The sequence below is a fragment of the Amblyomma maculatum genome, chromosome 3, assembly GCF_055883805.1.
Source record: "Amblyomma maculatum isolate TAMU_Amacu chromosome 3, ASM5588380v1, whole genome shotgun sequence".
Classification (NCBI taxonomy): domain Eukaryota; kingdom Metazoa; phylum Arthropoda; class Arachnida; order Ixodida; family Ixodidae; genus Amblyomma; species Amblyomma maculatum.
Window position 1 is genome coordinate 21573367 of NC_139346.1, and position 27921 is coordinate 21601287.

General features: G+C 45.7%; 2 protein-coding genes across 2 annotated transcripts; both read left to right on the forward strand.

The window, feature by feature from the left end:
- The first annotated feature begins 5298 nt into the window (after positions 1 to 5298).
- On the forward strand, positions 5299 to 7184 carry LOC146194324 (uncharacterized). The gene has a single exon (XM_084597349.1). The coding sequence runs from the start codon at positions 5593 to 5595 to the stop codon at positions 7093 to 7095; it is 1503 nt and encodes a 500-aa protein (XP_084453475.1). The 5' UTR covers positions 5299 to 5592; the 3' UTR covers positions 7096 to 7184.
- Positions 7185 to 7352: 168 nt separating this feature from the next.
- On the forward strand, positions 7353 to 19511 carry LOC146194325 (uncharacterized). The gene is made up of 4 exons (XM_084596526.1): positions 7353 to 8988; positions 12500 to 12639; positions 15772 to 15870; positions 19062 to 19511. The coding sequence occupies exons 1-4, from the start codon at positions 7446 to 7448 to the stop codon at positions 19509 to 19511; spliced, it is 2232 nt and encodes a 743-aa protein (XP_084452652.1). The 5' UTR covers positions 7353 to 7445.
- Positions 19512 to 27921: the final 8410 nt, after the last annotated feature.

The window sequence follows — 27921 nt, forward strand, 5'->3', positions numbered from 1 at the left end:
CACACCGCAAGCGGTGACTCTAAGCTAAGAGGGATGGATAAGATGGATGAAAGCTTTCTTGATCAATTACGGAGGCTCAGAGAGGCAGAAATATCGGATGAGGTGATCACCCTTGGGTGCAAAATAATCAGAAGAAAGACCTTGCCAACTCCTCAAAAAGATCGTGAAAGGCAGATAATCGCAGTTATTATTGCGAAAACAATACTAATCGCACTTTCAAGCTTTCGCTTGACCCAGCCGCAGTTACGTCTTACCCACGGGACGCTGTGACGTCACACCCCATGTAACACACGGGCTGGCAGGAGCTGCCAACTTTGGTCTCTCGTTTCACATGGGACGGTTATGTCAGAATCAGCCTGCTAGGACCCTGGCATTCACGTTACTCGTATAGGCCACTAAGGCACGTTCACATGGGTTGGTTAAAGCGGGGCTTTGTATGTGGGCTAAGGAGAAAGACAAAAAGAAGAAGAACGCTCGGTCACCCGCAGCTAATGCTTTCGCTCAATATTTGGTTCAGCAGCGTTGAACCTTTGTAATATTTCCATGTACACTCTGACTGTCTCATAACGTTAAAAATGTGGCCCGCAGGTTTGGGTTCGAGTTATTTTTCGGCACCAAATAAACTCGAAAAGATCTGTTCTATGGGGGATAATGGATAATGAATACTGGATAATAATGCTTCGCTACTAAAATAGATATGTGGGAAAAAAACGTGATTTGGAGTACGTTCCTTGTTGCCCAGGTGTGGTGTATAAATTCCCTTTGCCTGTGGCCAAGTTTATGTTGGCCAAACGTGATGTTGCATTAATACATATCTCAGTGTACATAACAGCTCACTGGAATCTGCCCGTTCCTCGAAATTAGCCGATCATTGCCAAGAATGCCAACCATGATCCCTCTATTCCACTATATTTACATTTTGTGCAAATAACCGGTGTAGCTGAGACGTGAAGTCGTTGAAGCCTTTGAAATAAAGAAAACACTGAGGTTGCTTGTCGGGAAACCATCTCAGTTACAGCGTGTTAGTGAAGTGGCGTATCTTGACAATACATAGCTACACGTTCTTTTCTTTGTGTTTGTTGCGTTTCGTTATATGTCGCGTTTCCGGTGAATAAACGTTGGTTGAGAGTAAGCGCTTGAGGTGTGTTATTCTCTTCCTCGTGTTGTGAGCTGTTTTATTTATACTATATAGCGCCGCTTAGATCCAGTCCAGGCCAGAAGAAACGTCGACGTACCTTGTTGTAGGCACGGGGAACATCCAGGTGGCCAGCTGTGGGTGTGTCATGCAGCTGTTCGAGAACGGTAGAGCGAAGGTGGGGAGGCATAACTAACAAAACTGAGCCATCCGAGCGCAGATTGCGGCGGTAGATGAATATCCCCTTGGAGCACCAACTGAGCTACAGAACGATGCGTTGGGTTGTTGGTGAGCTGGCTGATTATTCCGCCAAGGGAGATATCCGAGCGCTATCCATGGACGATATTAGAAAAATCGGAAATGGAGAGGACACAGTTGTCAACACCACACTCGGAAGGAGGGGAATCAAATTGATAGCGGGACAGGGCATCACGATGGTGTCGCCTGGATATGTTAGTTATCGAGAAGGTGTACTGGAATCTTAACACCCAGCGTCCCAGACAGCTAGTAGGGTCTTTAAGAGAAGCAAGCCAGCAAAGCGCATGGTGGTCTGTAACAACGGTGAAATGTTGGCCGCATACGTAAGCACAAAATTTGGCAACCGGCCACACTAGAGCAAGGTATTCACGCTTGACAATCGAATAATTTTGTTTTGGTTCGGATAGAAGACGACTTGCATAAGCGCTAACTCGGTAGTGACCACTCTGTCGCTGAGCAAGGATTTCTCTAATCCCCTGACCACTCACGTCGGTGCGAAGTTCTGTCGGACCCGACTGACAGAAATGGCCTAAAACTGGTGGTGTAGTGAGTGCGGCACTAAGCGCTGAGAAACCGTCTGCCTAGTTCGGGCCCCAATAGAAGGGCCCGTCCTTTTTCAACAGGTTCGTGAGAGAACGGGCGGTGACGGGAAAGGTGTGCACAAGCCGACGAAAATAGGAGCGTAATTCGATGAAACTTCAGACATCAAGCGCAGATCTAGGAGCTGGGAAGGAACTGAATGCGTGTACGTTGTCTGGGTCGCGCTGGGCACCATCAGCATTAAGCATATGGCCATAAATCCTAATTCTGCGGTGTTCGAAGCGGCCTTTCTTGGCGTTGAGCTGAAGGCCAGCTTGGCGGAAAATTGCGAGAATTGTGAAAAGAGGGTCCAGATGACTTTCGAAGGTGGACGAAAAAACAATAACGCCGTCTAAATAACACAGACAAGACCGCTTAAAACACTGGAACAACGAGTACACCATCCGTTTGAAGGTCGCGGAAGCATTACAAAGGCTGAACGGCACCACCTGAAACATGTAGAGGGCATCACGTGCGATGAACGCTGTTTTTTCTCGGTCGCGTTTATCGACGGTAATCTGCCAATAGCCCGAACGCATGTCAGTCGATGAAAAATATTTAGCTTAGTGTAAGCAGTCAAAGGCATAGTCTATTCGAGGAAGAGGATAGACATCTTTCTTTGTTATCCTGTTGAGGCGGTGGTAATCAACTCAAAAACGCCATGTGTTGTCCTTCTTTTTGACGAGAACCACAGAAGATGCCCATGGGCTACTCGAAGTCTCGATGATATTGTTTACCAGCATCTTATTAACATCGCTTTGTAATACCTGACGTTCTGAATGGGACACAGGGTATGGGCGCCGGCGGAAAGGACTGGCGTAACCGGTATCTGTGTGATGAGTAACGGCTGTTGTCTGACTGAGTGGATGGCGACCAATGTCGAATATGTCGCTGTACATAAGCAGAAGCTTGTGCAGATCTTGTGCGAGATCGTGTGGTAGATCTGCCGCAATCACCCAAAGAGAGTACAAGAACTGAAGCTGGGCTGGACGGGGCACTATAGGAACTTCCGACGGAGACTCGTGCGTGAGAACAGAGATGGTGCATTTGCTCCGCGAGGGCAGTGCTGCAAGTCCTATTCCTTTGAGGAGAACCAACTTGTGGCAATAAACTGAAGTTGAGGACCGGCAGAGTGGCTTAATTTTGACGGACATGGACGATGAGTGGAGGACGTGCAACATTGCGCTACAGAACGACATCGATGACAGGGCAGGCAGATAGTCCCCGTCAGGAACGGCTGGATACGGCACTAAAGATACACAGACGGCAGCTTCCGGTGGCAGGCGACAGAATGTGGCGTAGCGAAGGCGAGGTGGGCTTGATTGGTCCTCAGAGCAGATAGGCAGGTTGAGGCGCAGAAGACCGGCAGAGCAGTCAATGAGGGCGGATTGAGCAGATAAAGAGTCGAGGTCAAGAATTATGTCTTGGGAACCGCTGGGCAGAACGGTGAAAAGAACAGAAGTATGGTGATCGCCAACACTGACACGAGCAGTACACATGCCGGCTACAGTAACACAACTGTCGTCGGCTACGCGGACGGTGGATGTCGCTGCTGGGGTCAAAAACTTTCTTTAGATGACAGCAGAAAGAGGAGCTCATAACAGACACTTGGTCACCAGTGTGAATAAGGGCAGGAACGGAAACACCATGCACATAAATAACGATTACGCTACTTGGTACAGCAAGAATCGGCAGAGGATTGGCAGTGCTGTTCGACAATGCAACGTCACCTCCGGGAGCTGCATTTCCTAGTTTCCCGCGATGAGCCCGGTGTAGGAAGGCGCCGGGATTGCGGGGAAGGTGAGCGGCTTCGGGTCAGCGCGGAAGGGACGTGGTGGGGTGCTCGAGTCGTAAAACGCGGTGCCTGTGGGCGTGGTGGGTAATAGTTGTACCGGTTGTTGAATAAGCGGGGTGCTGTGTACCAACTGCTTGCGGTACGCCAGTGGCGGGAGATATATTCCACACAATAACATAAAGAGCATATGGGACGGTCGTCAGAAGTGAGCCATTCCGCGTCATTTCTATAGCCGTACCGGGGGTGGAAACCAGTCCGGGGAGTGATAGCGATAATAACAGGGGTTTTTGGAAGAGGGCGGTGTTCGTCGTTGGTGTGGCCTGTGGATATCTCCATGTTCGCAACCTCCTGACGGACGACTTCTTTTATCAAGGAAACTGTAGTAGCGTAGTTGGCAGGTAATTGAGGAACACTGGGGACCACAAGTGCCACAGTCTCTAATTTTCGGCGCACGATGCGGGTGAAATTGACTTGTGTAGACGGCTGCTGTAAAGTCGCTGATTCAGCGTAGGCGGAACTAGCAGCGGTTTCTGGCAGGCGGTCAAAACAAGGCGATATGTCAAGAAGTTTAGCTTGTTCGAACAGGCGACAGGTCTGTAAGACAGCACCGACGGTGGCACAGGCTTTGCATAGTAAACGATTGAAGGTGTCGTCGGCAATACCTCTAGTTATATGGCCGACTCTCGTCTTCAGCCATGTCCTTGTCGACCTTACCGCACAAAGCGAGAACGTCGTGTATGTAGAAAACGTACGGTTCTGTGGCCGTTTGTGCGTGTGGTTTCAGGTCTTTCTCAGCGGCGAGCAGGCTTCCGATGGGCTTTCCAAACAAAACATGCATTTTTTTCTTGCAGACTTGCCCTAAAGTTACGTTTGGCTCATGTGCGACGGACAACTTGCACCATAGGCACGTCTACGTCGACCTTGTCGCCAGTGCCACAGAATGGATCAGGGTGGCGTGGCTGGATCATGTTGAGTCAGCGACAGTGGACATGCATGGGCGCAATGTGACGCCCGCTGCGGAGGTCCAGCGTGGGACACGGGAATCAAACTGCAGCCTCCACCAAGATGTTACAGGGGCCTTGATATGACCAGTTAATGCAGCACAGCACAGTTAGGACAGTGGTGCCCGGTTAAACGCACACACGCACTTCAAAGTCATCGTCCCTTATCACAATCGCTCAATTCTTCGTCACAATATGAGCAGAAGCCTATGAAACTGCAACGTTCTTTCAAGGTGGTCGGCTTGGTGAAGTCTGCGACGGCACGAAGTTTCTACGGTCCGGTAGAACGCCATCCCTGGAGATGACATGACCTAGTATCGTTGCATTGGTAGCAGCAAAGTAACATTTTTTCAAGTTCAGTTGTAGGACAGTTTCAATTTGACGCCTGCGTACACGTCGAAGGCGCAGGAGGTGGGTAGGGATATCTGTTAATAAAATCACTATGTCATCAAGCTAAGAGACACATTTCCCATGTTAGCCCGCTGAGTATATTATCTACTGGGCATGGCAGCATCGACAGAATGCGGAGCCCTAATCCGTTTGTCTACCTTGTGCAGCTATGTGGCCTTCTCGGATGTTTCAACGGTGGCTGTCCGGACATCAGCGTGCTGAACCTCTTTGCGCATGTCCATCTTTCAACGCATCAAGACATCGATCAAGAAATACGCCCACCAGCATTGGAATCTTGGTGTCTGTATCATCGTTTTTCGGCAACACGTGCTGATTGCCAGGAACCTGGACTGCAGGGGGCATCACAGTGCACTCAAGCTATAAATGGGACTCCCGCTTGTTTCGCAGCCACTGGGCATGGCAGCATCGACAGAATGCGGAGCACTAATCCGTTTGTCTACCTTGTGCAGCTATGTGGCCTTCTCGGATGTTTCAACGGTGGCTGTCCGGACATCAGCGTGCTGAACCTCTCTGCGCATGTCCATCTTTCAACGCATCAAGACATCGATCAAGAAATACGCCCACCAGCATTGGAATCTTGGTGTCTGTATCATCGTTTTTCGGCAACACGTGCTGATTGCCAGGAACCTGGACTGCAGGGGGCATCACAGTGCACTCAAGCTATAAATGGGACTCCCGCTTGTTTCGCAGCCACTGGGCATGGCAGCATCGACAGAATGCGGAGCACTAATCCGTTTGTCTACCTTGTGCAGCTATGTGGCCTTCTCGGATGTTTCAACGGTGGCTGTCCGGACATCAGCGTGCTGAACCTCTCTGCGCATGTCCATCTTTCAACGCATCAAGACATCGATCAAGAAATACGCCCACCAGCATTGGAATCTTGGTGTCTGTATCATCGTTTTTCGGCAACACGTGCTGATTGCCAGGAACCTGGACTGCAGGGGGCATCACAGTGCACTCAAGCTATAAATGGGACTCCCGCTTGTTTCGCAGCCACTGGGCATGGCAGCATCGACAGAATGCGGAGCACTAATCCGTTTGTCTACCTTGTGCAGGTGAGCAAAAAGTACGGAAAATGCTTCCGTTCTAATGACCTATTCCTGTTGGTGCTGCCGTGCCCTCGGCTTTGCTGCTTGCTAGAGGTTTTTACATTTTGTCTGAGGAAATTATTATTGTTAGCAGGTGACATTGAATCGAACCCCGGCCCTGACATGACCCTAATTTTGCAACAACTTAATGAAATCGCAGTTGACATAAAGGATATAAAAGAGAATAGATTACTGAATATAGAGAACAAATTAGATGCCCTGTCCAGGCTTGAAAGCCAAGTAACGTTCTGCCAAGAGCAGGTTAGTTGTATGAGTACAACGATCGAAAGGCTTGAAGCAAGGGTTGAGCAGCTTGAGAATTATAGTAGGAGGTCAAATTTGATCATTTATGGTATCCCGGAAACTGAAGAGGAAACAAATGAATCACTTGAAGAAACCGTAAACAAAGATATTTTTCATGGTATTTTAGGACTCAACCCTGTCCCTATTGAGCGGATGCATAGGTTAGGTAAGCCGGCAATTGACAAAACACGTCCTGTAATCATAAAGCTTTTAGACATTAGACATAAAACTGCGATACTCAAGAACGGAAAGAAACTAAAGGGAAAAGATTATTCAATTGGCGAAGACTTTTCAAAGAAAGTTCGTGAACTAAGAAAGAAACTATGGGACAGCGCGAAGCTGAATCGAGATAAAAAAGAACGGGTTTCCTTGGTTTTTGATAAGTTATATATCAATAATATCCCTTACGTATGGGACTGCGAAAAAAATGATAAAGTGAGGGTTCAAAAAAACGACGAGGTCACCGCAAATCGGCCCGTGACGCGAAGTTGCTCGCAGCTGCGAAACCGCTCACCGAAAAACTGAGCAGTTCATTTAACTCAGCTTCTTTCTTCACTAACACAGATAGCTTGTTTTGCCATAGTAACACGGGCCAATGTAGTACAAAATGCTTGAGAATAGTTAACATTAACGCACGCAGCGTTGCAAACAAGAAAGACTCGCTTGAAATTAAACTGCTGCAGTTCGACCCACACATATCAGTCCTGACGGAAACATGGTTACGTGACGACTTAGCAGATGACCTGGTATTTCCTCCTCATTATGAAGTCGTTCGCAAGGATAGGACCTCAAGGGGTGGCGGCGTAGCCGTTCTCTTGAAAGACTCTGTAGAATGCGACCTCGTATATGACGTTCCTGACCTTGAATGCCTTTGCATGAAAATTTCTTGCTGGGGTCATTCTTTTATCCTGTACGCTTGCTACAGGCCACCAGATGCCACACCCGACTATCTTATTAAGCTACAGCATCACCTGTCTTATTTCCGAAATAGGAAAATACTATTAATAGGTGACTTCAATCTGCCAGATGTGTGCTGGGATCGTTTCCAGGGCGGTACTAAATCTGGGAGCAGTGCAGACGTTATGTTTGATATCATGCTTACTCATGATTTAGCTCAAATTGTAAATCAACCTACTCGTGTACAAGGTACATCTTCCTCTATACTAGACCTAGTTTTTGCTAGCCGTCAATATTCTATGCATACTGTGTCAGTTGAAACAGGCATTTCAGACCATCACCTGGTAAGCGTGTCGATAGATTTAGTTAAGTTCCCTTCCCTCAACAAAAACGTCAGTCACGTACGATCTTTCAAGGATTATTCTAGGGCTGATGATGCCGCAGTGATTGAACATATGGAAACTTGTTTATCTAGTTTCGATGAAAATGAAGTCTGCAAGCTGTGGGAGCGATTCGTCGAAATGTGTCCATACTGTCTAAATACCTTCGTTCCAAATAAATGCAAAAAAGTTCACAAACGCACACCTTGGATGACGCGGAAGATTATTCAACTGAAGCGAAAACTAAAAAGATATAAGAAAAAGAACCGCCAGTTATGTCAGATTGAAACGCTTAAAAATAATCTTGAACGTGCGGTTCGTGATTCAAAGGATTTGTACTTTAACACAACGTTACCCAATTTTGTTAAAAATGACCCAAGTAAATTTTGGAACTTCCTGAGTGATAGCAAGAAACATATCTCAAAAATAACATCGGAGGGAGATACACTGACTGATTCGATTGACATTGCACGTAATTTTAATTCTTTTTTTCACAGCGTATTCTCTGAAGCAGGTACACAATGTGTACAAAGAGCGTCATATTTTCCTGTATCGGAGGTGGACTTTGTTAGCCTCCCTGGTGTATTTGCTTTGCTTTTAGAATTGAAGCCTAAAACTTCTTCTGGTCCTGATAATTTACCCAATGTATTTTTGCGACGCTATGCCGAAATAATTGCGAAGTTTCTTTTTGTGTTGTTTAAAAAATCTCTCTTGTCATCAAAACTTCCGGTTGAATGGAAGACTGCTCGAGTTGTTCCGATCTTTAAAAAAGGCGACTGCACATTATTACAAAATTATCGTCCTATTTCTTTAACTTCTGCATGCTGTAAAATGCTCGAACACATTATTGCTAAACATATTAACAAATTTCTTGAAGAACACTCCGTATTAAGCGACTGTCAGCATGGGTTTAGAAAGGGCTATTCTACAATAACACAATTAGTTACAATAGTACATACTTTTGCTAAAACACTGGATATGAATGGTCAAATAGACACCATATTTATGGATTTTAGCAAAGCATTTGATAAAGTTCACCACGGAAAGCTCATTCAAAAACTAAAAAATATTAATCTTCCAGACATTTTAATATCATGGATTGCAGATTACCTCACGAATAGAGTGCAATTTGTTTCAGTCGGTGGGTGCAGCTCCAGTTGTCTCCCAGTCACCTCTGGGGTGCCCCAGGGAAGCGTCTTGGGACCTTTGCTTTTTCAGATTTATATAAATGATATTGTCAATGTGGTTACTCCAGGAACGAATATTCGCTTGTTTGCAGATGATTGTGTTGTATTCCGTCAAATTACGTGTACTAACGATCAAAATGAACTTGACCGGTGTCTAGAAAATGTTCTTGACTGGTGCAGTGAGTTCTCCATGGTTCTTAACACTGAAAAAACAGTTTCGATGCAAATAACACATAAAAAGAACCCGATTAACCATGCGTATACCCTTGGATCATCAACACTAAAGCAGGTTAATAGTTACAAATATCTAGGTGTAACAATAACAAGCAATCTTTCCTGGAACTCACATATAGATAACATATGCTCCTCTGCATTTAAAAAGCTATTTTTTCTGAGGCATAAACTAAGAAATTCTCCTTCTCACGTAAAACTGCTAACGTATAACGCTTATATCAAGCCAAAGCTTGAGTATGCTTCGGTTGTATGGGACCCATTTACTAAGATTAACATCTATAAATTAGAAAGGGTTCAAAGAAAAGCTGTTAGGTTTATCTATTCGAAATTTAAAATCACCGACTCCCCCACTGATATCATGGCGACTAACAATATTGAATCCCTTGAAACGCGAAGAGGAAAATATCGCCTTGAGTTTCTTTATTCTTTACTTAACTATAAGTTAGCTTTGGATCCTTCACAGTACATATCCCCTTTATCCACACGGCATACCCGACATCATCACATTCAATCATTGACACCGTATTTTGCGAAGACTGATTGTTTTAAATATTCATTTTTCCCGCGGACAATATCCGATTGGAACCATGTTATGGCACTGTCATAGTTTCGCAAAATTTGCCTGTTCATTTTTATGCATGCTTCTTTTGATTGTGTCCTGTATCTTCTGAGTTTTGTTACAATATATGCCTGTCCTGCTTGGACCCTGAAAAGGGTCTGCAGTATGTACTAAATAAATAAAAAAAATAAAAATCTATCATTCTCTCGAACGTGGCTGCAACTTTGCACAGACCGAACGACATCGCTTTAAAAATATACTGGCCGTTGGGGGTGATGAAGTCTGTTTTTGGCTAGTCAACGCAAGCCATCTGTACTTAGGTGTAGCCGGAGCCTAAACCTAACAAAGAAAAGAACCCCGCTCCCTGCAAGAAATCTAGCGCGTCGTCCATTCGTAGTAATGGATAAACATCATTGCGGGTGATCTTACTCAGATGGCGGTAGTCAGCCCAAAAGTGGATCGTGCGATCTGTTCCCGTCACAAGGACAATAGGAGAGACACAAGGGCTGTGAGAGGGTGACTCCCCGTTGAAGCATGTCGTCCAAATTGTCACGGATGACGCAGCGCTCATTCGGCTATGCGTGGTATGGTCGGTGGCGTAAGGAGGCGGGCGTACTTGTGTAAATTTTCTGAGACGACCAACACGCGTCCCAAGGCAGGCTGGAAATGTCAAAGGACGCAATACAGTGCTGAAACGAAGGCACTACGTGGCCGTTTTGAGCGGGCGCAAGGAGATAGCGAAGGCTCGGAAAATGAGGTCGACAGGAATCTCATCGGTCATAGCATAACCCCAAGACGCCATGGCAGTCGTGGAAAAAGCTCGGAGTTCGGAGAACACCTTAATAATATCAGGACCAAGATACTCAATGCAGTCGATGAATCTGCCGCGGCGGACAGCCGTCGGACAGTGAAACTGGTTGGGCTCATAGATGACATAGCTGCCATCGGAAATCGTGAGAACTGCGAAAGGGAGGTGGAGGTGGTGATTGTGGGTGCCGGCGCCGGTGGGCGTGTCGAAAATAGGGCCAAAGAGGGCATATGCCGAATTAAAGGGAATGAGAGCAGAGTAAAGTGGAGAGATGTCGGTGTCATCGTTCAAAAGGTGTGGGGTATACAAGTTGGTCGCACAAGCAAACATTGCTTACTGGGGAAATGCAACTTGAGCATGAGTACAATCAATCACAGCGCTGTGGGTCGAGAGGAAGTCGCAGCGGAAGACAATTTTATGAGAGCGGTCACACAACACCATCATCTTGATGGTACACGCAGCGCCTTGTATACAAGCTGGTAACGTTCCCGCTGCCATGAGGTTGATGCACTGCGAACTGGCTGTATGAAGCGAAATTTCCGAAAGCAGCGTCACGACCTTGAGGCTGTTGTGGCGAAGGATGTCACTGATAATGGACAAGGCAGGGCCCGTGTTCACCAGCAGAAGAGCAGGAACGCATTAAACGAATAATTTAGTCACATTGGAGGCAAAAGACTGGACTTAATGAGCTCGCAAAACACACAGTTCTTTCCTTCGGAACAGCGTCATTCAGTTATAATCTCGGGTAGGACCCTATAGCCGGAGCATAGGTGAAACGGCCCGTCGCCTTTGTGAAGGCGAGCGTCGTGCGGTCTATCGAGCGCTAGATGGAGACGATAAAGAAATGACACTGGACATGGATGGCACGGGATCGTATTGGTACGAGTGCACATCATCCCTAGTACAAGGCGGATGCCTGTGTCAAAGACTGGCGACGTGGCCCTATAGCCCCCAAGCGTAGCAGATGGGGGTATTGCCAGTGGTTCACCATATATATGTTCGTAGTGCGCCTTCGAAATCCGATGGCGGCGGCATGCAGGGGGGTGGCGATTAAAATTAGGGCTGCTCTGGTAAGACGGAGTCGGAAGTGCGCCTCCCGTCCTAGCGATTCTTTGGCGTTATGCTCATGTGCTTGTGCAGAAGGAAGCGGAACACTTGGTGGCAGGGCTTCATCGAGGTTTTCCACAAAAACATGGGGGATAGCGGACACGACGGAGAGCGCGGAACGGGATGTAACACAGTTAGCTGGCGTGCGACGTCTTCTCGGATGAAGTTGTTGATGCGCCGTATAAACAGGGACTGCTTTACAGGTGATGGAGTAAGCGCCAAGCCAGCAATGCCTTTGGCAGGAGCGCCAGACTCCCGCGTATAGACGCTGGCTGCTTCGGTAGGTCAGCAAAGCTTTGACACAGCGTTATAACGTCGCCGGCGGAAGTAGGATTCCTAGCCAGAAGCATTTGGAAAGGCTTAATAGGGATCCATTTAAGAATATGGTTCATTATTTTGGTGTCGGGTGTGGACACAATGATAAGCTTGTAGAAAGAGGTACCCACGTCCTCAGTTAGCTGGTAAAGTTTTGGCCAGACTCTGATTCACTACACGGAGACGTTTCTCGAGCGGAGATTTCGTCACGGGACGGCCGAAGACTTCTTGAAATTGAACTACGTAGGGAGGTCGGCTTCGATGTTGCGAAACCGTAGGTTGGCAACATCCGTTAGAAGATGACACTGCGTTTATTTTCACATAATAGTCCCACACATTGTAAGTGCTGAGGTGCTGGAAAGAGCTCAGCCAATCGTCAACGTTGCGGTCGTTGGTACCACTCAAAAAAGATGGGTCATAATGCCGTTGTACTCTGTAACAGAGGACGGTGGCAGCGATGGTCGCCGATGGTTGGTTAGAAGCGTCTTGGATGGTGGCCGAAATACGCAAAGTGCGGCTTCAAAGTTCCAGGATGAGGACGAGGTCCGTTACGAGGAGCGAGACGTCTACAATAAGTGTAAGGTATTTATTTGACCTTCGGGGTGGTAGGCGGTGATTAATACCGTAGCTCGAGCCTGCTTTCAAGTCCCTACCAGGCTTCAGGTTCCACTTCCTCTACCCCTTCGCTTTGTCACGTGAGCTCTTTTCGGTCGGGCCCATTACATGTGTCATAAGACCGCTGCTAAAATCCCCGCTCTTGTACCCTTGGCTGCATAGCCTCAATAAGCTGTCCGCTGGTATAGCCCAGTATTGTCAAGCGTCACGTGAAAACAAAATAAAAAATGCACCTTCTTACCGCCTTTCACACTTTGCTTCCTGTGGGCGACATGTCAGCTTATGTCATTGTTTGAGTGTTGTACTAAATTAGTCCGTCAGAAGGTGCTGCTGCAGTTAGTGAGTGACATTAGGAGCTAATTTGATTGCGAAGTGTTGCCGAAGTGCAGCCGATGCACTACGAAAAGCACGCTAAAAATAATTCAAACTCAAAATGTTGCTCGGCTGAAGAAATTCGATGATACATTTGTACATGATGTGTTTAAAAAGCTCACAACGATCGCATGCTAACGAGGCCGGTATTTGTGATTGTGCGTTCCCGATTCGTTTAAATGAGAAACTCTGCAGGCTTCAATGAAGTCGGATTGGTGGTGCTTGATAAAAAGTTATTGAAGATGATTGTAAGTACTTGCTCCCCTGTTCCGGACAGTGTACAAAACCAAGCTCTTAATGTCATCATCATCGGGCCACTATTTAATTTCTAATTTGACGATAAAATGGAGGGTTCTCTGCGCGGTTACATAAACGTTTAAGAAAACTTTTTGTTGGGCGAGTTGTTTCATACTGCTCAATCCGAGATATAAATTTATAGCGCCACAAAGAAACACAAGGGACAAGCAGAACGGGAGCGCTTGTCCCTGGTGTTTCTATGTCGCGCTATAAATATCTCGGATTGAGAGTACATAAACGTTGCTGACTGAGATACAAGATGTTGTAGCGAAATGAAGAATGCCATTGTTTTCGGCTACGAATACAGATTGCAAGTAATTGCGGAATGCACTGAATGCACTGACTACAATAAATGCGCTATTTGTAACGTAATCGATATTTGAAAAGTTACATTCAGCGGAATGGATTTTCAAAATTTGCTATTGTTACTTTTTTAAGTTCTGCAATGTGGCACAAAAATATAAGTCATTTGTTTCGACGGTCGCAGCTAGTGGACATGGCAAGTCAATTATCAAGTCTTTCGTAGGCTATGGTTCTCTGACATTTGTATTATTCGTTCTCTTCCGCGAATAACTGTGTGTTATGTGCGTTCCCGGACTATATACATTAAAATAAAGTGAACAAAGCCCTGGCGTCAGAACCGAAGCTGAATTTCTCAAGTCTGTCATATGCGTCACCTGGTAAACCAATAATAGGCAATCGTTGTGGCGTAGAATATCGTATGAAGCAGAGTACAGACAGTTTTTGCGAAGCGGCATAAATTGAGACCACGACAGCTTTAGCCGTCAATGACTTCGCATTCGACGTTACCATCAAGCACGGTAGCATCGATAACGACAACGTTTGAAATTAGAGTTCCCGGTGTGTAATTGGTAATGCCCAATTTTAGCCCCAATATTCAAGATAAGTCATATAGTGATGCGGCCACCGCTATCTCATCTCCACTACAGGATAGGGCTGGCAATTGATACGGGATGCGCTGAAATCCTACAGCAGAATAACATTAGGGGAACAAATATTCTGCTGGCGCATGAATTTGCTAGGGTTGTATAAATGATTAATGAAAACGTCAAGAGGAGGACACAGTGCACTGATCATTATCAACCTATTTTTCAGCATACACCCTGCACCATACTCATATCATGTCAAATAGGGCAGGGATGAAGGAAAAGGTTACACAGGAGTGAATAAAAAAGGTAACTTGGCAACCTTTATCGAAACACCGGTTTGCCTGAACTACGTGCAAACCTAGCGGGGTTGTGTCGGCGTCTTTCATACTGAAGCCTCATTTCAGTGAAGCCAACAATGGGTGGAGAATGCGATAAAATGTGAGAAAATTGAATTAGAACCTAGTTTGCGAGGCTTCAAGCGGTTTTGTTCATGACGCTAAAATTACCAAGATTAGCAGGAGGACTACGACGGATCAACAAAATTCTCTGAAGACCTTGAAGTTGGATATCAGGACCTAGCATCGGAATTTTGCAACATAACGTTAGCTGCGTCAGACCAATTATAATGTACCTTATCGCTAAAGCTATGATCAAATGCCGAGCTGTCGCGCCACGTTTGTTAAGAATGTGAAAAGAAGGATCACATTGCTTTTTAAGAAAGGAGCAGATATTAAGCCGAGAAGTTTTCAAGGATGCCGATGTCGAATATACCTTGCTTTCATGTACATTTTAGGATTCTATTGTTATAAACAATTACCCGGACATTAAAAGATGACAGGACAAGAACACCTATATTGGCTACTAAGACAATTTGCTAAATCAAAGTGCAGACACGAATGCGAAAAAACGAATGGTGGGAGGAATCAGCAGTAAAATAATCATCTGAACGGAATCAAGGTGCATCATCACGATAACTTATCGCAAAAAGCAAGCTACATATAAACATGGCACAAGCGCAACTACCAAATTTCCAACTGCCTTGTTAGGTGAGCCATTATTTCATGGATGGCCATGTCATAGAGAAGGGCTTGTCGGGTACGAGGCCAGGTGACAGAGCCAAAGCATGCGGGTTCTGGAGCATTAAATCAGACGTTTGCTGGTATGCCATGCACACAAGAGAGTAAATAATGGCGTTTGCTGTGAGGTGACCGCGCCAGCCACGCGCCAGAAATGTGAAGTATAGGCAACGCCATGTGAGGCGCCGAGTCATTCCCGAGATCGGGGTCCACAGGGTGTCAAGGATCTTCAAAAAGCAGACAGATGATCAGGATGGCGCAACCACTCTAGCCATCTCGCCCACTTGCTCCCTTTCATGCTGACGACTACCTAAAGATAATCGTGATTGGTACTGACGCTAGCTGTCCGCAATGTGAAGCTTAAAGTATATATGCTAGCGACGACGAATATGCAGCATATGCTAGTCCAATGTTGAACCAGTTGATTACATGTAGCCTTAAGTAGCAAATATTCTTGGTTTCAGGGCAGCTCGGAACAAAGCGGCAGCAGCCTTCGCGATCCTGTGCGGCAGGGTGCGAAGGAGGACGTCTCTATCAAGGATGAGCCCTCGCAGGAGACACAGGTTTGCCTCACACACATACTGCTCACGTTGGAATAATAATTTTTTATGAAGCAGTGCTTCAACGTGCAGCAAGGTTCTAGAGAGCTAATTTTCATCTACGTCTTTGTGAGCGCAGAATATAGCTCCGTGAAAATGGCTGTACCCAAACAGGTTAGCGGGATGTAAGAAAAAGCTTGGTCGCAGTCGAGAAATGATGTGTCAGTCTGCCTTTGAAATATATATATACAGGGTGTTTTATTTAAGATTTTACCTATTTTTTAAAAATAGGAAAATTAAGTTTTATTGTCGATTCTTCTTTTAGCTGTTGTATTAAAAGTAGAGAAAAATCAGGAGCCTTAAAGGGTACTAATTAGCTTATTAATTAACCAAGATTACCTAATTAACTTTTTCTTTATACCAGCTAGGAGCTGCTTTCAAATTGCAACAGTGAGCTACCGGTGTGAGAACGCCAAATAGTATTTTAAACGACAAGAAACGCGCATTTCTTAAGGACTGCAGCGCTGGCAATTCTGGCCGCTTTCGACGCACGAAAACGAAACCTAGCAGTCGGGGCGCGCACTTATGCACGCCCATGAGTGACGCAGCCGTGACGTCACCAAGAGAAACCAGCCGTCTGGAGGCGGCCGCAGCCGCCCTAGAAATACGCGCCTGGAGCAGCGTCATGGTCTGGTAGGATCTTGAGATATCACCAACGCATTGCGGGCGAAGCTTGTCATGGTGCGGGCGTAGCGCTGATGGTGTGGGCAAATCAGCCCTCCCTTTCGACTACAAGCTTTGGCTCCCAGAGGGTGAAATAAAAAGAAAATCAGTACATGCACAGATATCGCACCACTGGATGTGATGACGCAGCGCCAGACGAGTACTTCACGAGCGGCAGCAGCCGCCTTCAGACGGCTTGATTCGCCCGGCGACGTCACGACTGCGTCACTCATGGGCGCGTACAATTCCGCGCTTCGTCTGCTAGGTTTCGTTTTCGTGCGTCGAAAGTGGCCAGAATTGCCAGTGCTGCAGACCTTAAGAAATGCACGTTTCTTGTCGTTTAAAATACCATTTGGCATTCTCACACCGGTAGCTCACTGTTGCAGTTTAAAAGTAGCTTCTAGCTCGTATAAAGAAAAAGTTAATTAGTTATTCTTAGTTAATTTTTAAGCTAATTAGTACCCTTTAAGGCTCCTGATTTTTCTCTACTTTTAATACAACAGCTAAAAGAAGAATCGACAATAAAACTTAATTTTCCTATTTTTAAAAAATAGGTAAAATCTTAAATGAAACACCCTGTATATATATATATATATATATATATATATATATATATATATACCGGGTGTCCCAACTAACTTGAACCAAGGGATACAAAATAATATATTTGAGGTAAGGTCAGTGAAACTAATTGCATTCAACTGCCAGCCTCCTTGCGCACTACAGGTGATTTTTTGTTTTGCAGTTACTTAATTAGCTAATTATGTTAATTTTTCTAATTGATTAAATATCGACTTTAGACCAAACATGTGAATTGGAAACTTGTAGAGCCCCTTAAGAAAACCCCATTCCATTAATTGCGATAAAGAAAGTCTCACGTGTATCTTTTTTTCTGGGCTCAGAAGAAAGCCCGCGAAATACAAATAATACCACGTGACTAGTGCATTTGTGCGCCGCGATTGTGGTGCTCTCAGTCGTGGTTTGAGCGAACGAAATTAGCTGCGGCCGTGTCTACTTTGCCCCGTTAAAGCGGCAGGCCGATATGCCTGCGATGGCTTCTTCGCCCGCGTCCGACAGCCCGCCCACGTGATGGTGCAAGTAGCACCGAGAGCGGCGAGCCGACACCACCGGGATTCTAACAAACCCTCCTTCTCGCCTCCCATCAGCGGACTTTACGGCAAACGGATGAGCGATAAGGTATCAGCCACTGAATCTGCGCATACAGGCTTGGGTAAAGGGGCGAGATGACATGTGACTCGGCTAAAATTAGCGCTGCACCTTCATTTGCCGGTTCTTTATCGTCATCCGCCTGTCGTGATGTAGGCTGTTGCAGTGCACAAGCCTGGCCAAGATCGCGGTGACGACGGGCGAGCTCGAGCTCGCTCCAACCATCGCCAAAATTTCTGCCTGCCGCAACGGGACCATCGGGTCACGGCTGCAGCCGATTTCGTTCGCTCAAACCAGGACTGAGAGCACCACGATCGCTGCGCTCAAATGTGCTAGTCACGTGGTATTATTTGTATTTCGCGGGCTTTCTTTTGAGCCCGGAAAAAAAAGATACACGTGAGACTTTATCGCAATTAATGGAATGGGGGTTTCTGAAGGTGCTCTACAACTTTCCAATTCACATTTTTGGTCTAAGGTGAATATTTATTAAATTAGAAAAATTAACATAATTAGCCAATTAACTAATTGCAAAACAAAAAATTGTCTGTAGTGCGCAAGCAGGCTGGTAGTTGTATGCAACTGGTTTCACTGACCTACCTCAAATATATTATTTTGTAACCCTTGGTTCAAGTTAGCTGGGACACCCGGTATATATGTGTATATATATATATCAGACTGTGAAAAATGGCATCGTACACGTCAACCAGATGCACTGGTAAATAGGTTGCAAGAGGGCTCACTGCTTGAGCACCTTTCGAGACAATGATCCCTTGCTAAACAACTTAGAAAGGTGTTTTTGTTCTCACATTTAATATGAATTCGTCAGAATTTTACTAAACGTTTAGCTCAGAAAACGTCTAGCAAAGCAGAGGCACTGCTAGCATCCACAACTAGCAACTTCTCTCTGGTTTCCCTCGTAGCCTGAGTTTCATCGCGACGTTAAACCCCACAGACGACAAACCTTTTGCAATTCAACCTGCCCGAATATCCCGTATAATTAACGTGCGAGGCCCTGCTAACTTGGTCAGAAATAGTTGAACTGGGCATATTGTGTTCATTTCTAGAGGACTATTTCCCTTGCGAGCTTTATGGTCAGAGCTGGACAATTGGAGCAGCCCTCCTTTTGCAAAACTGGCAGACAAAATACTGCAGTGCATTACAAGTTCTTTTGCTGCTCCCTGGATTATCCTGTACCGCAGTTCTGTGCAAAGCGGTGTTAATGCGCGAGAAAATTACTAAAACGCCCATAACGAAGAAGTGTTCGGTGAGACGGCAACGAGCATTCCTGGTAACGGTAGTCGATGTGTCATTTCTCCGGCGCGCAGGGAGGAGGCAAAACTTCCAAGGAAGAAGCTGGGACCCAAAACTCCAAGAATGAGGAAGGTGCTAAAATCTTTAAGACCGAGGACGGCGCCAAGACTCATAACAATGCGGACGGCAGCTCTAGCAACTCTAGCAAGAAGAGCAAGGTCAGCGCCGCGCAGTCAGGGGTTGAGACTACTGGCGATAGCAGCGGCAAGAAGGGAGAGGCGAGCCGCGAAGGCACTGAGGCCGAAAGCAAATCAGAAGCACCAAAGGGAGGCGACGTCATAGAGGCCGAATACAAATCCAAAGTCTCGATGGAAGGGGGCTCTAAGAAAGCTGAAACAATATCTGAAGCATCAAAGGGAGGGGACGCCATGGAAGCCGACGAAAAATCCAAAGCCCCTATGGAAGGAGTGTCCAAGAAAGACAAAAGAAAACCCAAGACCCCGAAGGAAGGCGACGCCAAATAAGTGCCACCCCGGCTGAAGCGGCTACGTAGGCGCCCTTCCACGAGAGAAAGAACGCATAGCTGGGGACTCGGCTGTCATGCACATGACACTCGTTAATTTCATGATTTCGGTCTAAACGGATGGTGGAAGTAACGCTAGCTAAATGGGCGAATTTGCGCTCGCCAATTCTTTGTGATTATGAGCGCGGCTTGGTTGAAACCCAGCTGAACCCTGTTGCAATTTATTAAAGATAATGATGCGAACTCTAGCATTTGTCGTGTACTACTCGGGTGTACCTGAAGGGGTTTTACTTGAGACCCTACTTGTCTCCTCGATATATGCCATATATTTAATTTACCTTGTGAAAACTTGCAAAAACAGTTATGACCCTTGTCATAGTTGCTTTTGCAATGGTTGTAATCGAGTATTGAACTACCAAACATCTCGTACTTTTACTTGAAATTAAAATGAATGATACAATTACACATTCCATGGCTAAATTTGAGGATAATCTTCATGGATCACTGCCTTGTCGTGGCGGAGGAGCTTGCGAAACTCGATGAAGTCGTGAGCTCTGCTATGTAGGGCCACCCAAGATAGAAAGGTCGCGGCAGAGAGTTCTGACAAAATGTAATTCACTGGAGAACGTAATGGCAACCCACTCCAGTATTTCCTGCCAAGAAAACCCTAGGGCCAGTCACAATAGCATTATTGATATGGTGCCGGAAGATGAGCCCCCCAGGTTGGAAGGCGTCCCACATGTTACTGAGGATGAACAAAGGGCGATTCCTAGTAGCTCCAGGATGAAGGAAGCGGCTGGGCTAAAGCCAAAAGGACGCTCAGTTGTGGATGTGTCGGGAAGCGACCGGAACGTCCGACGTTGCAAAGAGATATATCACATAGGAACATGGAATGTAAGATATATGACGCAAGGTAAACTGGATGTCATCAAGCGAGAAATGGACAGATTGAACATTGATATCTTGGGTATCAGCGAGCTCAAGTGGACCAGAATGGGAGAACTTAATTCTGGTGACCATTATGTCTTTTATTGTGGGCACGAATCCAGGAGAAGGAATGGGGTCGCTCTCATAGTGAACAGAAGAATGGGCAAAGCAGTGCTAGGGTGCAACTCCAAAAACGACCGAACGATTTAACTTCGGATCCAAGGTCACCCTTTCAACATAACAGTTATCCAAATGTATGCACCAACCACTACTGCTGAAGAAGCTGATGTTGAGAGATTTTATGAGGACCTGCAATGCCTTTTAGACCGCACTTCATTAATAGGCTTACGTTTGCTCAGAGGCGACTCGAATGCTAAGGTGGGGAGTGAAGAAATATCCGGAATTACAGGCAAGTTTGGTATTGATGAGCCAAATGAAGCTGGGCAGAGGCTAGTAGAGTTTTGTCAAAAAAGCAACCTGACTATAGCGAATACTCATTTTCAACAGCACAAGAGGCGCCTATACACATGGACTTCACCAGACGGTCTGTACAGGAATCAGATCGATTATATTCTTTCCCGGTAGAGATGGAGAAGCGCTATACAAGCAGTAAAAACAAGGCCTGGGGCCGTTTGTGGCACCGATCATTAGCTTCTTGTTGCCAAATTTAAGCTTCGATTGAGGAAAACGCAGAAAACTAGAAAGCCTTTCAGGTATGATCTGGATCAAATTCCATCAGCATATGCTGTGGAAGTGAGGAATCGATTTCAAGAATTAGATCTAGAAGACAGAAAGCCTGTAGAGATGGGACTGGTGTTCGGAATCCAAGAAGTTGCTACTAAGGTAGTTCTAAAGCAAAAGAAATGCAAGAGAGCAAACTGGGTATCTGAAGAGGTTTTGCAAATAGCTGAGGAAAGTAGGATGGCAAAAGTTGTGGGGGAAAGACAAAGATACAAGGTTCTCAATGCGGGTTTTCAGAAAATAGCAAGAAGAGATAAGAATGCCTTCCTGAACATACAGTGCCAAGCTGTTGAGGACAACAGCCAATTAAGGAACACAAGAGCTATGTATAAGACAATCAAAGATATCAAAAGAAGCTTCTGTGCTAAGCTGGGCGTCATAAAGGACAAACGAGACAAGGACCTCACTGAAGCCTCAGAGATAAAGAAGAGGTGGCCGGAATACACCGAAGAACTGTATAAGAACTGTATGTGCAAACCCAAGGTAAGACGGTTGTGATTACTGATCTCGAGCCGGGTATCCTGAAGAGTGAGGTTGAATGGGCCTTAGCCAGCCTTGCTAAGATCAAAGCTAGCGAAATTGATGGCATTCCAGGTGAGTTGCTTCAAAACCTCAACTATGACGCTGTAAACATCCTGCATACATTATGTCAAAGATTTGGACAACCCTGCAGTGGCCACAGGATTGGAGGAGGTCAGTTTACATCCCCATTCCAAAGAAAGGCAGTGCCAAAGATTGTTTCAATCACCGCACGATCGCGCTTATTTCGCATGCTAGAAAGGTGATGTTGAAAATCCTCCAAGCTAGGCTGCAGCAGTATATGGATCGGGAGCTTCCGGACGTGCAAGCTGGGTTTCGCAAGGGCAGAGGAACTAGAGACCAGATTGCCAACCTTCTATGAATCATGGAGAAAGCAAGAGAGTTCCAGAAACCCATCTACTTCTGCTTTATTGACTATGCGTAAGCGTTTGACTGTGTAGATCACAGCAGATTGGGGCAAGCTCTCCAAGAGATGGGAGTTCCAGTTCACCTCATCTGTCTCCTCAGGAACCTGTATGAAGGGCAAGAGGCCACAGTCAGAACTGGGCATGGTCTTGCTAATTGGTTTCCGATTGAGAAAGGAGTTAGACGTGGCTGCATACTGTCGCCCTGCCTATTTAACCTATATGCGGAGTGCATCATGAGGAAGGCCGGTCTGGACGAATGTTCAGCTGGAGGGAAGATTGCTGGAAAACGTATCAACAACCTTAGATATGCGGATGATATCACTTTAATGGCAGAAAGTGAAGTGGAACTCAAGAGACTTCGGATGCGTGTACAAGAAGAGAGTGAGAAGTTTGGGCTTAAACTGAACATTAAAAAGATAAATATCATGGCGTTTTGCATATCAAGTCCTGGTGCATCAAGAGACAAGAAGTGGAAGCTGTTATATATTTTCTCTTCTTGGGCTCCAAGGTTACCCCGGAAGGAGACTGCAGCCATGAAATTAGGCGATGCCTGCTTCTGGGAAAGAGAACAATGACGAGCCTTCACCGCCTAGTAAAGAGCAGACATTAGTCTGCCAACCAAGATCCGTATAACTCGTGCTATATGGTCTTTCCAGTTGTGATGTATGGATGCGAGACTTGGACTGTGAAGAAGGCTGGCCGCCGAAGAATTGACGCGTTTGCATTGTGGTGCTGGCGGAGACTCTTGAGAGGTCCTTGCACTGCCAGAAGATGAAATCAATCGATATTGTCGACCATAAACCCTGCCTGCTCATTGGAGGGTCAAATTCTAAAGTTAAAGCTCAGCTACTTTGGTCATCTGATGAGAAGAGAGGAGTCGCTGGAGAAAGATTTGATGTTAGGACAGGTTGAGAGTCACCGGAAAAGGGGTAGGCAGCGAGCGCGTGGTTAGATGGCATCCTCGAGGCGATGCAGATGAAGTCATGTGATGTTAGGAACATAGTGAGAGACCGCAAAACATGGCGTGATATCTCTTACGGAAATTTCATATCTGGAGCAGATATATAAGATATGTTGCAGATATGTGCAAAATGTTGCCCTATATGGCTAAGATTTGTCCATATCATGCAACATATAATCGATATTTTTACGTGTAACGGAACCTTATATGGCTTGATCAGGGGCAAATATGGTGTCCTCGCAACCCTATGTGGCCTGATAAAGGGCATATATGACGTCGTCATGACCTTATATAGACAGACCAGGGCCATCTGCCTGGCGTTAACAGGACTTTATATAGCCTCATCGGGGCCTTAAATATGTAGGCGCCATAGTCACTGTATATTAGCAATGTATGGCCTTCGTCTACTTTCTGCAAATATCCCATATTGGCATCATGTGGTCGAGCTTCAATTTTTCTACACTCAGCATGGCCTACATGCTTAGTGTTAATTGTATCCAATTTAGAAAATTGCTACGACTCCTAATATTTCAAATATTCTGCAGATTTCGCTGCACTATATTATACCACGTGTTCCTTAATCCAGGAGGGCGCTGAGTTATGGCTGCATGCTCCTCTTTCCTTGCATTTGCATTTAAAATGCGGCGGCAGTCTGGTGAACAAAAGCATGGTCGGTTAAGTTGAGCGATTCAAAATATCAATAAAATGACGGCAGTTCAGTATACGGCCCCCTCCGCGCTTTCTAGATGGTGACTCACCCTCAGAGACAGCTGGCGGTTGCTGCGTCGAGGGCCGCACTAGCTAGACAGTGACTTATCCTCTCCCGCGTTCCCCTCTTCCCTCTCAGACAGCGGCGCGGTCCTTGCATGGACTCGCATTTTATCTCTCTTCCTAGCTGCCACGCTCTACCGCGTAGGCCGCGAGCTCTCAGTTTGTGTGTGTTTGCTTCTTTCCCCTCCCACTTTCAACTGCATGCGCTTAAACACTTGGTGTCTCGTTCCTTTTCGGTGGCCGACATCGGAGTTCGGTGCAGTTGGCGGGCGTGCTGCATATGTTTTGTATGCTGGCGTGTGTGTGTACCAGAGCCTGTTCGCCATTAGTTCTGTGCATGCGAGAAAAATGCGACAGCAAAGCTACAAGAGCGTCAGTCTGACTGTCGGCACAGAGGAAATTACTGTGTCCCACTGAGGGTGGAAGCTGCCTCTCCAGCCTGGGCAGCGAACCTGATAGTCGATTGAGCTTTTCGGGACTTCTGCCCTGTGTGGCCCCGGTCAAATCTTCACCGTTGCGTAGAAACTGCAGGCGGATCGCACCCTCATCGTGTCGCCTCATCTTCACGCCCGATCACCAAAATCGTGAGTGTGAGACTTCTTGTCGGGAACTAGCACTTGCCAGCCTCAGGATATTGTTCACTTTATTATTTGATAAAAAACGAATTTTGCAATCAAAAATTGGATGCTAATTGCCAGTATGTGATATTTTTTCGTACATGTAGTTGATAATTTGTCTTTCACTTAAGCAATTTTGACAAATTTCTGTGGGTGGATAGGATCCTTCGTTGTTTATTATTATCTGCACTACCTAAGTAGCTTCATGCTTGATTTGGTTTAAGGGCAGAGCTGTCGCTGTCATGACAAACGCCATCGGATATGTTTTTTTATTTGTTTTCTCTCTTAATTTCAAAAGCAACCATGAGTTAGGCGCGTTCGCTCATTTTGCACTGCAGTCTCTGCTTACAGTAACACCAGTACTTCCTGACAGCCTATATGTACTTTACTAAGGTTTAGTTATTTTCAGCAGGCCAGCAGTGTGTGATTTATCGCCCTACGCTTTAGCGGTACCTTTTCAGGGTATCGATAAATCTTTAAATTCGATTTCAATAGTCTAGTTCAATTAATAGCCGTTCTCTATTTAGTTTCTTTAGCTTCGCAAGTAAGCGAGCTCAAATTAAAAGCATTTACTGGGGAAAGCTTTGTGTGTAAAAGAGTAGAACAAAAGTGTAATATCTAATTTAATAGGCTAATGTATTTCACCTTAGCTTCTCGTGTAAACAGGTAGGTCCATTATTCTGTTCACATACCTCATTACTTTGTTAGAGTATCGCGCGTAAATGAGTAGAATCTCAATATTTGCTAACGGATGAGCATGTCTTTGACCCTTGCATACCCACGTAATTCAGGCCCGTCTTTGAGCAATTCCATATAGGCAGGGGAAAAAAAACCTGTGGTTTGAAAGCTGTTTTCCTGTAAGTTTTGAAATAAAAGGGGAAATTCAGGTTCTCCTTGGCAAACTTGATTGAGCGTGCGGGACGTTTAGCTAGTATACTGAAATTGTCTTCTGTGTGTTGTAATAAAGTGTTATGTTGATATGCAGATATATAGATCTATAGTTCAAAACCTACATGTATTGCGGGCTAGATCTTTAAATCAGGAATTAGGTAGATCAGGCATATCTGACTAGAAAGATATGCCTTATCTGGTACTCGAAATCAGGAATTGGGCAGATATGCCTTATCTGGCTCAGATCTGTCCTAATATACCATATCTGCCCAATTCCTGATATACCTGATTAGGATTTTTTTATAAGTACAGATATGGCATTTCCCTAAGGGATGGTCCATAGGGTCACAAAGAGTGGTCCATAGGGTTACGAAGGACAACACTGAACAAATGAACTGAACTGAACTGAAATTTGAGGATATCGTATGACAAGAAGAAAGACAGCATATAACGGAGATGATATTTACCATGTTATGATCAGAGTACTTCAATATCTAAGCAACGGATATTTGAGAAAACATGTACAGGAGAAATAGTTTACACTGAGGAAAGTAATTTAAGAGGACGCTTAAAAGCTTCAACTGAAGTGTAGACGCAATAGCGCCTTTGAGAGTGCTTTTTCATTCGACGTCCCACACACAGGTTACAAGTCATGCGCACCCCAAGTTCACGAGGTGCCACTCTAACATGCTGGATACCATCGACCCCTCAGGATTATGCATCTGTGCCCGCCTGGCATACGAGGAGAGTTGACGTTGTGTTTTCTCTCTTGAGGAAAATTGAATATTTGTCCAGCTGTACAACGAAGCCGTGAGTCTCTTCTAGGAAGGAGAGCTGATTTCAGTGTACCGTTAACTATACTGAAATGAGAGCCATCTGCATCAAAAGCGCTGTGCACCGAGCTACCCTGTCTTGAGGCGTAGCGTATGTTGGACAAACGAGAAGCTGCTTGAACGACCGCATGAGGTTCAATGTTTGTACAAAGCCAGCAGCTCGAATTTACCTCAGCACTGCAGACAACTTGAGCCCATGTGCACCCCATTGCTGCATTAGCTGTCTGTCGTTTTCAAATTTAAGATTGAGACAGTAAGATAGTTAGTAGAACTGTATCATAATGATAAGGGCAAGGGGTATTCCGTGTGCATCCTAAAAACTAAGTTGTCATTGGTTTGTCCTTCTTGAAAAGACTTTGTATGAGAATTACGATACAGTGGTATTTGTGTGCGTGTTTAGGTTTGTGCGAAAACATATAAGTGCCTTTGGTAATAAAGATTCAGTTGACCGTTTAGCGCCCGTGTATGTTGCGCTTGTTCCATCGTCTTTATTCCCGCTGCCTACATATAGAGAGCATAAGAGACAGATTTCTTTTAATATTAAAAGATGCGATTCATATGAATCGCCTCTATTTTTCTGAGCCACCTCCGTTAGAGGAAGCTCCTCGTCAAGTTTGGCTTTGTTTTGAAGCTTCCCGAATTCGTTAGGTTTGTGTGAACATGGAATGCTTGGAGTTACCGCGCGAGGTTTAACGCCACAACCCCATCGACCTTAAGGATTTTTCCGACCGCACAGGACGATGGCGATGCTGGTATCTCAGCTAAGTCAGATATAACAAAGATTTGTGCGAGTCGCTGTCGCGTTGTCGGGCTGGTTGCTCCCATATGCTCGACATTGGCGTCTCTAAAGCACTGATGCAATCGATTTGGCTCACGATAAGCGCACAACAGAAAGCATTCTCACGTCTTCATCTTCTGAGCTTAAATTTTGCAACCTGGCGAACATAGGTTTAGTTTTCTCCGCCAAGGTTCAATTTGTAAAGCGAAAATGCACGCGCTGCAGATGCCGCGACACCCATCAAACAACAGCGTTCTGAATCTTGACGTCATTTAGTGCGTATTACGGCACAGCATGCAATGATATTTAACATACTAATGCACATCATTATTTCAAAACTACCTATCACTGCCATCAATTGTGCACATGCGCAAAAAAAAAGCAAATGCTTTTTAGGGAATGCAGGATATTGTTACCGGTCAGCAAGGCGATAAAAATAGGAGAACCATTAGAAGACGTCCAATGGCAATGACAGAGGATGGTTTATGAATATTGACGGGCGGGAGTGAAAGTGGAAAGAGAGAAAGGGGAGCCGTAGTGGAGGGTTGCGGAGTAATTTCGACCACCTGGGGATCTTTAACGTGCGCTGACATCGCACAGCACACGAGCGCCACTTCGTTTCGCCTCCATCGAAACGCAGCCGCCGTGGTCGGGTTCGAACCCGGGAACTCCGGACAGTAGTCGGGCGTCTTACCACTGCACCACCCGGCATATCAAGCATGACAAATACTGCGCCTTTCCCTTCCTGTGAACCAATTATTATTATTATATTGGCGGGCCTAGCGCGAGCGCGTCTGCCCGTGCCACTGCCCGCTTCTTCCTCATCCGTAAAATTACCCGCGGCCAACGAGCGATCATCCCGAGACGAGGAAGTTTATCAGTGAGATCCATGGCATGACTATGGGCGTGACTAGATGCTTGAAGAGAGAAGAGGAAACAGCAAGG